The 10,846-nt window shown below is 53.1% G+C and overlaps 1 protein-coding gene across 1 annotated transcript in view; it reads left to right on the top strand.

The window, feature by feature from the left end:
• The window catches only part of SEPT9 (septin 9), an 18,818-nt gene extending 9,156 nt beyond the window's left edge, over positions 1-9,662 (top strand). The window contains exons 6-10 of the mRNA XM_010019025.1: positions 3,281-3,398; positions 5,756-5,851; positions 6,640-6,736; positions 8,439-8,490; positions 9,377-9,662. Of these exons, the coding sequence (XP_010017327.1) occupies positions 3,281-3,398; positions 5,756-5,851; positions 6,640-6,736; positions 8,439-8,490; positions 9,377-9,512 (499 nt within the window). The 3' untranslated portion in view covers positions 9,513-9,662. The remainder of the gene's footprint in view (positions 1-3,280; positions 3,399-5,755; positions 5,852-6,639; positions 6,737-8,438; positions 8,491-9,376) is intronic.
• Positions 9,663-10,846: the final 1,184 nt, after the last annotated feature.

The raw sequence follows: 10,846 nt of genomic DNA, 5'->3' as shown, positions 1-10,846 counted from the left end.
CTGTCCATGCGTGGTGGGTGCTGGCAATGCAGAAATAACATGTGCCCAGACACCATAATGCATGCCCAGCCATAAGGTGTACCCAACTGCACTGCTTTTCCCAGCCCTGTAGCAAGAGGGGATGGTGGAGCAACCAGGGCTGACTAGGGTGGTCTGGAGCCTGTCCTGTAGCTCCTGCTCCAGCCCATCCACTGCCCTTAGAGCTCCTTCCCTTGCTCCCAGCAGAGACAAAAGCATGTAGGTGTCTAGTTGCAGTTTAATAATATCAGGGACCATCTGGGGGAGAGGAAAGAAAACAGATGCTTTTTCTTCTTGAGCTCTACCCTCTCTTTTGTGGTCTGCTTGGAGCAGACCACGTGCACCTGAAATGAAATATCTGGCTTTCTCTTGCTGTCTTGCATACCTGTGTATGTAAGGGTTTCACTGCTAATCCTCACCAGGTGCTGGCATGTGGGGCTTGTCACAGGATGGTGATGGTGGTTAAATGCCAAAACTGGTCCCTGGAGAGCCTAAGCTGTCCTAGGCTTGCCCCATTGTGACCTTGGCTGTGACTGCCTGGTCTGTACATGGCTGTTAGTGCAAATCAAACTGCACTCGTGATCACCTTAAGCCATTTATTCTCTTTTGGTGTCTTTATATGAACGTGATGTCTAGTGACAGGTCTTGTTCTTAATGAAAAGAACCACTTTCTTTTAAATACTTAAGGTCTTTTGGGGTTACCCAGCAGGCATTGATGGGGTATGTAGGAACTTGCAACGTTCCCTTAAAACAAACAGTTTGCTCTTCTGGGGAGCCCCTGGTTCCCTTCCAGTTTTCCAGGCTGATGCAGTGAGGTGCCCATGGGAGGTGACCTCCATGGACAAGGCAGTTGCCCATTGGAGCAGCAAGTCATGGCAAAAGTGCCTTGGGCTCTTCTGGCTTTGGCTGCAGGCTGGTGTGGGACACAGTCACTGTGCCAGAGTGGATGCTGCTGGACATGGGCCGGGTGTGGGCTGGCTCTGGCTCTGCCTCCTGCACTCAGGCTCACTGCTGGCATCCTCCAGGTATCAGTGAGGGTTCTTACGTGTCACTTGAGCTGAAACTGGAATGTCTGAGTGATTGCTAATTCATCTGCATCAGCTACATGTGCATCCTGGTCTTCACTCTAAAAGAAAAGCTGATGAAAGAGGCAGGAACACAGTCTCAGTAGGGAAGAGGCTTTTAGAGGGGAAAAACTGTTTGAAAAATAGCAAAGAGAGGAGGGGAAAGAAGTCTGCTGGGAAAGGAGCATAACTGCATTACTTCCTTGGAGGTCTGGGAAATACATTATGCAGAGCTCCAAACAATGTTTGCCAGCAGCAAGTCTGCTTAGATGTGTCCGTGGGGGTTTCCCTGTGTTATTTTCTATTCTTTTTTATTTAAATAGCCAAACTCTTTCTTTCCTGGGGCCCAGGGCGATCTGTGACTCCTGAGTGTGTGTGTTAGGAACTCGTTTATCCACATGCTAACAATGTGCGCTGGGCTAATGATGTGCTCTGGGCTATGTTTGCTGTTAGCATGTGGAGAGAAGGTGTATCTGCAGGTCCAGCCCAGTCCCTGGGGTTTGACCAGGGAAGGGTTCAGCTGGGTCACCAGTGCTGGCTGTGCCAGAGCAGCCTTGAGCTCTGCTCTGGGATCAGCCAGAGCTGAGTGGCTCTCTCTGGGGCTGGACCCCCCTCTCTAGGCATGGAACTAGGCAGGGGTGGCCTCATGGAATGGGGACACTGCCTGGTGACTGCTGAAGAGCAGGATCAGCCCCTTCCCCTTTGTACTTGTGTGACTCTTGCTGGGTTTGCAGGAGCTGTGATGGGTTTGGGGGGGTCTCTGAGCCCTTTGTGAGGCCTGAGAAGATCATGGTGGGGTTTGGCTTGAGCATGTTGGCAGTAGGTGCTCTCTTGGCTATGCTCTGCTCTGTGTTCCCCCCCACCTCCCAGGGCTCCTATTGGGTGCCTGCTCGCACCAGGGCATTTTAAGTCACCATCCCATTGGTTTGGGTTTCTTCTTTGTTGCCATGGACCTCTGGCTTGTGGCACAGGGTTGGTCTGAAGCCTACAGCTCCTCTGAAAGGTGACTTCACCTCGCTGCCCCAGTCCCACCAAAGATGAGTTGGGTTGTGTCCTGCTGGCATATGCCATCACTGAGGTCATAGGGATGTTCGAGCAGCAGAGGTTTCCCTTTGCTTCTGGGGCTTTGGTGTTGACCCTTCTGCCCCTTCCTGTGCTTTCAGTGAGGTTTCATTTCAAACAGGCTCCTTAATGCATGAGCATCCCAAGGGTGTTCCTGTGCCCTCGCCTCCCCTGGAACCTCCGGGTTTCCTTTTTTCAAGGCAACATCTGCTCAACTGTCACCCATCCCCTCCCGAGCCACTGAGGGGACATGCAGGAAGTGGAGGTGTCCCAAGCACGGCTTTCCTGTAGCTGGTTTGGGACACCCCAGCAGTAAAAGCACCTTCAGGGAGGACTGAGGAGTGAGTGAGGGTCATGGCCAGGCCCCCATCGCTGTCTGCAGCCCTTGGACATGAGCAGCATGGCACCAGAGGCTGTCCGTGCTGGCAGCAGGAGCATTTAGCAGGGAGGGATTTCCCAAAAGGCTGCTCATTGGGGTTATGCAAAGCTGCAGCTTTCCTCCACTGAGACTTTTGTTGTAGAGATTTTGTGACGTTTTTGCCCTCTGGAACAAGCAGTGTCTCTTCTGTGCTGCTTGAGGCCTGGAGAATTAGCAGAGCCTTTTTTAATCCCATGTGAGATCGATGTGAGATGCAATTCTGGCTCGTGCACAACAGTAGGCTGGTGCTCAGCGCAGGAGGGAGTGTGAGCAGGAATAGCCCCTGGATGGTGGTTGACAGTTTGGCTATGGCTGGAGGAGGTTTCACTCTGGTTTCTCCCCAGCTTGATTTATACATCGCGGGCACAGCATCACCCATGTTCTCATCCCAGCTTCGCCAAGGACACGTGTAGCTTTGGGCAAGTTCCTGCAGTCCTCAGTGGCTGAGCATGCGTGCAGAGATGAAAGCCCTCTCCCACTTCATGGGGCTTTGTGAGGGTTTGCAGTTGATAGCGGGGTGCTTTGAAAGGGAAATGTTTCAAGTTTTTGTCTGCAAACCAGACCTGCTTTTAGGAAAATGTCTTTATTTGTCCTGTCCTAAAGGAAGAGATCCCTCCTCTGTGTCTAGTCTTTGAATGTCCCCTCTCTGCAGGGGGTTGCAGCAGCCCCCACCTCACTGCCAGTGCACAAATCCCCTTTTTGCTGCTGTATTTTTCAGGCTCCGACCGCTCGACATCGAGTTCATGAAGCGCCTGAGCAAAGTGGTCAACATCGTCCCTGTGATCGCCAAAGCCGACACGTTAACGCTGGAGGAGAGGGACTACTTCAAACAAAGGGTAAGGAGCTGGCGGCTCTTCTCCAGGCTCCTGTCTCTTGTTCCTCATCCCTCCCTGCCCCTTTCCCCCTCCCCGATCCCTCATCCTCCCCCATCAGGGCTGGGAAGGCGAGTGCCTGGCCCCAAGCCCAGCACATTCCTCCGGCTGCAGCTCTGAGCGATCCCACGTGGCCGGAGAAAAGGCCTGTGGTCCAAGCAGTTCCTCGTGTTTCTCTTGGATCTTAGTGCAGGATAAGTTTTGAGCTCTAAATCTCTGGGCCTGTTTCTCCTGCCTCCTTTGTTATTGATGTTATTTTCAGGCTGGGTTCTGTTATTTTGCAAGGTAGATGGTGCTGCACATAGAAGCTGGAAAACCCTCCCTGGACAGCATCATGCTCTGATGCAGGAACCAGGCAAAATACGTGTGAATTTGCTGAGTTCAGCTGGGGAAGATTTACGGAGAAAGCAAGCAATGAATTTCCCTTGATTGCCTTGGTCAGGAGCTGGTGGTGGGGAGCTGAGGAAGAGTTGTCTGAATCCATGGCAAGGCATGGGCTGCTGAGAGGTGGAGTTGCCCCACTTTGGGGCTCAGAAGGGGCTATAATCCCTTTGTGTAGCTGATGGACGTGGCTTCAGGCATGATGGTCTCGGCATCCCTGCAGACATCAGCAAACCACCAAGCTCGTTGGTCTGTGAGTCTGAATTGCAGGGGAGTGAAGCAAAGGGAAAGGGGGTATTGCCAAAAGGGCAGTTTTAGGGGCCATCTCCACTGGTTATGGAAAAGATGGCGCATTAGCCATGGGTGGTTCAATGTCTCTGTAGGTGAGCCACCCCTTCCCAAACCCGTGTCTTCCCAGTTCTTAAGAAACAGGATCAGGCACTGAAATATCCAGTCTGGTTTTGGGGACTGAATCCAAACTCTGCAGGCAGTTCTCTTAGCAGTGAGCTAGAGGATGCCTGGCAATGGAGCCAAGAAGTAATCCAGGCTGGGTTTGTCTGCACAGAGATCTGCCAGGAGCTGGTGCAGGAGGATGGAGTGTCCATGGTGCCACATTGCTCTCTGCAGTGGCTTTTGCAGACCGCTGGCTCCATGTTCATGTATCCATACATCTGTGGCTGGCGGGCTGGCTCTGGGACTACAAAGTCAGTCTGGGACCTCAAATGTCACCTGGGCACACTCAGCTGCTGCTAACATCCTTGTGTAATGACAGACCATGGGGACAGCTCCTGGCTCACCCACTCTGCACTGGCTCTGCTCAGGATGAACTCGCCCTATCTCACATTCCTGATTGTAACCAGACCCCTAAAATCCTCCCAGATGTGGTCACGGGGAGTGTTTGCAGTGCCCCTTCTGCAAGGGGCTCACCCTTCTTATGCTTATGGCTCCAGATCTGGTGGTGCAAACAAGAGGGCAGGTAATAAGCCCAGGTTACAGGCTGGAACCTTTTCCCTTTTCTCCAGCACTCCTGGATGTGTGCTTCGAAAGCAGAGCCCTGTGTGCATCTGGGGGTGTAGCTGGTTTGGAGGAGCAATAGGTTTTTGGGTTTGGATCAGAGTGGGCAGGTGATGGCAAAGCCCCAGCCTGGGTGCAGGGTACCTGGGTTGATGCCAGCGTTGCACTGAGTTAGTGGAATGGGCTCTGATGCCCTTTGGAGTTGCTTTGTTGGGTTGTTCTCCTAAAAACAGTGTATGGGTTTGACTGGGGGGTGGGAGGCTGCTGGGGGGGGTTCTCTGGGCTGGATCTGCTCCTTTGTGAGCCTACAACCTAGGGCTGCCACAGGAAGCACGTAGGCTGGGTTGGGGTTTGCAGCTTTGTAGAAGGCTGATCCTCTGAGCTCCCCGTGAGCTGAGCCTGCACCCAGGAATCCCATTTCAGCATTTCTTTGCCGTGCACAGAGGCAATAACTTTAAAGGCCACTCTCCCAAGCTGTCTGTGTGCCTGTCCTTTTGGATCAAACCCTGCTGTGACTCCTTTTCCAAGGAGTGTAAGCAAACACCAGAAAGCAACTTCTTAACATTGGGTTACATGCCTGGCAGTGATGTTCCCCATTGTTTGGTGCAGCTTGTGTTAATCAACCCCAAAGCAACACCCAGCTCAGGTAACTTCATCTCACTCTCAGCCTGAACCATATCTTGGCACCAGGTTCTTGCAGAGATTCCAGGGCAAGTGTTTGGTAGGTGTGCAGCAATTAAACACGTCTGTCCCCAAGGTGGGCAGTGTTTAGGATGGAGAGGGAAGATGCTGCTGCTGGGCATTGCTGTGACCTGTGGGCATTGCTCACAAGAGCCTCTTGGGTCAACTCGGAGCAGCTGCTGTGGTGGGAATGCAGCTTCTCTGCCTGTGTCTCCTTCTTATGTTCCTCTGCTCTTCCCCCTTAGATAATGGCTGATCTTCTCGCCAATGGGATCGATGTGTATCCTCAGAAGGAGTTTGATGAAGACTCTGAAGATCGACTAGTGAATGAGAAATTCAGGGTTAGTGCCTGGGGTTGTGGCTTGGATGTGTTTGGATGGGGCCTGCGGCTCTGGGGGCTGAGGATGTCCTTGGGGGGGGTCTCTTGCAAGGAGCCTCTGTTTTCTTTCCAAAGGCCCTGTCCACAAGGTATGCCTGGGACTAAGGATCCTGCCAGAGCTCAGAGCAGGGACAGGGGAGGGTGACCATTCCCATCCATGTCGCTGCCACTTCCCTAGCTCTGTTCCTCAAAGGTGCCCTCAGCAACCAGTGAGCAGAAGGGTCTTATGGGCCCTTGCCTGCCCCAGACACCAGTGAGTGCTGGTGTCTGCCCATGAGGGCTGCTCTGCTGCCGTGCTTGTCATTTCCTTGCTACGGGAAGTAATGATTTTTTGGCTCTAGAAAGTAGATGGGACAAATTCAAAGAAGAAAAAAAAAAGTTCTCTAGGGACTCTGAAGTACAAAGTCACCACCTTGGATCAGCAAGTGATGAGCCAGATGCTGGGGCAGTTGAGAGGGAAGCATCATGATACCTTTGCCCTGGCTGCATGCTGGTGCCTGCAAAAGAGGTGCTGGTTTGGGGCTGGGTTTAGGCTGGTTACGGACTGGGCATGTGGGAGACATGCTGTTGCCCAGGTCCTGTGCTGCCTGTGATCCCTGGCAGGCAGCACTGCTCAGGACCACCACAGACAGACCAGCTTATCCCATGACACTCTCTAGATGACAGAACTTGATGTAAGACTTTGCTCACCAGCTTGGTTCCTGTCAGTTTTCAGGAGGAAAAAGTAACCTTGTTTTTCTTTTTCCTCAGGAAATGATCCCATTTGCAGTGGTGGGCAGTGACCAGGAATACCAGGTTAATGGAAGAAGAATCCTTGGAAGGAAGACCAAATGGGGCACCATTGAAGGTATCTTGTCTTTGTTTCCCTCCCTCCTGAGCCCATCTTCCTGCCCTGACAGAAGGTGACTAAGGTCCAAAACCAGCATAGAAATTGAGGTGTATATGATGCTTCCCTGCCCCTCCAAAGAAAATTGCTTCCCTGGTGTTTGAGGGCTGGAAATACTTTGGCCAGTGCTCAAGTGCTGAGTTCATGGGCCTCTGTGCAGCTCAGGAGCTGCTGAGTACCAGAGGGGACACTCTGGGGTGTCTCATGGTCTGGCTTCTGCTCGTCACACACATAAATGCCTGATGGCTGCATTTGAGGGCACAAGTGACATGTCTTTGTCTCAAGCCCAGATTAGAGCCTTCTCCTGGCATCTCTACCCTCCACCATGCATTTGGTTGGTGCCCTTGTGGGATCTCTTCCCTCTTCCATTTTCATCCCATTAGCATCTTCCTGTTTTCTCATGCGTTTTAAATTGTGGTTTAAAGGCTACAGACAGAAGCTCCTGGCTCCACCTACACGTTTCCTTGTCCTGGTTTCAGGCAGCCAACTGGCACATCTCCAGTGCCACCCTTCTTACCTTCCTCCCCTTCATTTCATAGGATTCTCGTTTATGAGTCTTTTTAATAGGAATCCTGTGTTGAGGAATGGCTTAACAAAGATGCAGGAAAATCAGTGTATTTTAAAGCTCTGCTGCCCTCTTGTGCTCTGTCCCTGGAAGCTCCGAGTTTAAGAGGATTCATTTAACCACTCACCTTCCATGTGTGGCATCTGCCTTCAGCACAGGGAGACCCCAGACCCAGCCATGCCGTGGCGGGCAGCCTTTGCAGAACAGTGTTATTTGTTGTTTTGCCGTTCCTGCACGATGTACAAGTGTGTTGGGATAAAAAAAGAAATGAAATAAGGGAATTTATCCTCTGAATTTAAAGTGCAATTTGTCAGACAAATTGTGATGGAGCAACAGCCCTTGAGTTTGCAAACACTCTTCCTTTCTCCAAGCCCTGTTCAGACAGCAGTAGCCTTGTCAGCAAGAGACCATGTCCTTCCACAGCACCCCAGCCTGGGCAGCAGTCCCCAGCATGCCTGGGATGCTGCAGGATGCCCATGGCAAAGCTACAGATGATAAACACTTCTGTGTTTCATGCTTGTGAAGCTCCTGCTGCCCCTTTTCCTGCCTTGTGTGGGGCCCACATAAGCTTCTGTTGGTCCCAAGAGGGGTTTGTGCTGGGGGATGCTGCTTGGAGCTCCCTTGTTTGTTGGGACAAGGTTGCAAGGGACTGTGAATGCTCAGTCAGACCTTGCCAGCCTCTTGGTCATGCTGAGCTGGGGCAGGTAGCTGGGTACAAACCCTACAGCAGCACAGGGGACTCTTGAGTCCTGCACCCTGTAGCCCCTGGGGTAAGAGGAGAGATTTAGATTAGGTATAAGACAGAAGTTCTTCCCTGTGAGGGTGCTGAGGTGCTGGCACAGGGTGACCAGAGAAGCTGTGGCTGCCCCATCCCTGGCAGTGTTCAAGGCCAGGTTGGACACAGGGGCTTGGAGCAACCTGCTCTAGCGGAAGGTATCACTGCCCATAGCAGAGGACTGGAACTGGGTGAGCTTTAAGGTCCCTTCCAACCCAAACCAGTCTGGGATTCTGTGGTTCTGTGAAGTCCTTCTTACCCCATGTGGTTGCCACACTCATGCCATGGGTGCACGCTGATGGGTTTCTCTCTTTCTCTACCAGTGGAGAACACGACACACTGTGAGTTCGCCTACCTGCGGGACCTCCTTATCAGGTTGGTAGGACTGTCCCTGTCCCTGTAGCCTTTGGTCACCAGGTGGCATCCAAAGAAAGGGGACAGCCCAGCCCAGCTTGAAGCAGTGGCTGCTCCTCTGCTCCTCCATTATCCCGCCATCCTTCCATCCCCTCCCAGCCTGCTGCAGCCCCTTTGGGAGGGGTGGCCCCACTCAGTGGGACATGGTTTCAGGGACTTTTCTCAGCTGTGGTGCTGAGTTAAGGGAGGAGAGCAGGATCGAGAGAAGGGTCAGGACAGACTCCAAGATTACTGCTGACAGTGTGGCTCCAGCTCACCTGCAAGCAGCTGGAAAGCCTTTTGGCCTTTATGAGCCCTCACCAGCCCCGGGTCCTACCCCCAGTCCAAAGACATCACCCTCCTGCATCCCATGCTCGTGCCATTGTGGGGTCTGGGCAACTGCTGGTCTCTCTTGAAAGAGGCACCCCTGCTGCCGGGGAGTGGGAGGCTGAGCCCCCTTGCCTTGCTGGAGGGGATGTTGGGCTTCTCCCAAATTTGGCTGCAGGATAAACCCTCCACATATGAGCTGTTGCTGGCAGATAATGGTGTGGGGCTGCAAAACCTGATCCCAGGGACTTGAAGAACTGGGATCTTCCTGGATGGGTGTTATGCAGCCAGGGCACCTGCCTACCCAAGTACAGGCTGTTGGTACCAGTGAAGGCTTCTGCTCTTGGCTGCCTATAACTGCCTTTGTTTCCCTCCTGTGCCCTAAAGATAACATTACCCAGTAAAGCAGGAGGGAAGATTTGGGCTCGATGGGGTATTTGAAAGCAGGGGTTGGCGGATGTGAGGGTTGGGGTGGCAGAGGCTGGGCTGGCCGAACCTGCACCCAGTGCAATGTGATTGCTCCCATCTCCCTTTCCCACAGGACACACATGCAGAACATCAAGGATATTACCAGCAACATCCACTTCGAAGCCTACAGGGTCAAGAGGCTGAACGAGGGCCAGAGCTCCCTCTCCAACGGCGTAACCGACAAAGAGCTGGTGGCTAACGAAATGTAACCTCTCGCTCCGTAGCCAGGACCTTGCTCGCTCACGCTCGCTCTTTCTCCCCTCTTCCCCCTTTATTTTTATATAAACCCTCTGCCACTGTCCCTCTGCCCCTCTCCCCAGCCCTTGCCAATGTTAACTGACCAAATAACTAGACGCTGTCTCCGTCGTGCGGGGCTCATCCCCCCCGCTTTGTGGCATGAGTTTTCTTCTCAGCTCCTGGTCCAGCATCCCTGGGCTGGTGACCATGTCCCCGCAGAGGTCAGGCTCTTGCTGGTCCCCAGTGATAGCCCAACAGCCGAGCGTGGGGGAGCAGATCCATGGGGCTGGGGTGCCCCAGAGCCCTGCCTGCCCCTCCATGCAGAGGCTCTTCTCCGTCCGTTGAAGGCAAGGGCTTCTCCAGGTGAATGTCGCCTTCGGAAGCAAGGTACGGTGGGATGAAGAGAGCAAGACGGTGCCATCCTTGTCTGCTGTTGCGTCCTCCAAGCCCTCTGCAGCCCTCTGGGACCTGCCAGCACCCAACCCAACCCCTCTACCCTGCCTATATGCAATAAACTGGGAGTGCTTAGGTGTCACCTCGCCTGTCACCAACCCCCGGCCCCGCAGAGCGACCTGCTTTGGGAGAAGTGCCTTTTCAGACTGTTACCTTGCAATAGGGGGGGAGAGGGGAGGGAGGGCTTGTCTTGTCTGTCCTTGCAGCCTGCAGAAGGCCTGCGGCACTCAGTAGAGACTCCTCTTCCCTCTCCCTTGGCCCACAGATGTGGCTGATGTCCTGGCAACACTTGTATATTTATTTTTCATTCAGTTGGGTGGATTTTTCCACTGAAGGCTCAGAGTATGTTTGTCCAAAGGGGGCCAAGAGTGGAAGATCTCTGCAGAGTGGTGGTGGGAGGTGCAGGGTTGTCCTGTCTGACCCTTGTGATTCTTGAGGTTTTCCCTCTGTCAGAGTATTGGGTATGTTTTAATTCAGTTTTTATTTTGGGGGATGCCCTGTGTGATGTGTGTACGTGTCACACGCTCCTCTCTTCTGGTAGCCCTTGTGTAAAGGGATGGTGCATGTGCGGACCGAGCCCTGCAGCTGTGGGGTGAGCTGGGGTTTGTGGGTGCTGCACCCCATAGTCCCTCCTCTGCCCGCCACACCACCTCTTTCAACGAGTCTCCAGTAAATAAGACCCTGCAGGGTGGTTAGATAACACCATGGCACAAGAGTGGGGGGTCCTGTCTCCACCCTGGCTCACCCTTTCTGTTCTCTGCTCCACCAGTCTCCGTACCTTCTCTAAGGGATAAAATTTCCTGCAAATCACTCTTGGGGGGGGGGGGGGGGCATTCAAAATTGGCCTGTTTTT

Source organism: Nestor notabilis, unplaced genomic scaffold, assembly GCF_000696875.1.
Source record: "Nestor notabilis isolate BGI_N333 unplaced genomic scaffold, ASM69687v1 scaffold5120, whole genome shotgun sequence".
NCBI lineage: Eukaryota > Metazoa > Chordata > Aves > Psittaciformes > Psittacidae > Nestor > Nestor notabilis.
The sequence above is the reverse complement of the archived record's forward strand: the minus strand, read 5'-3'. Positions and strand labels throughout refer to the sequence as shown.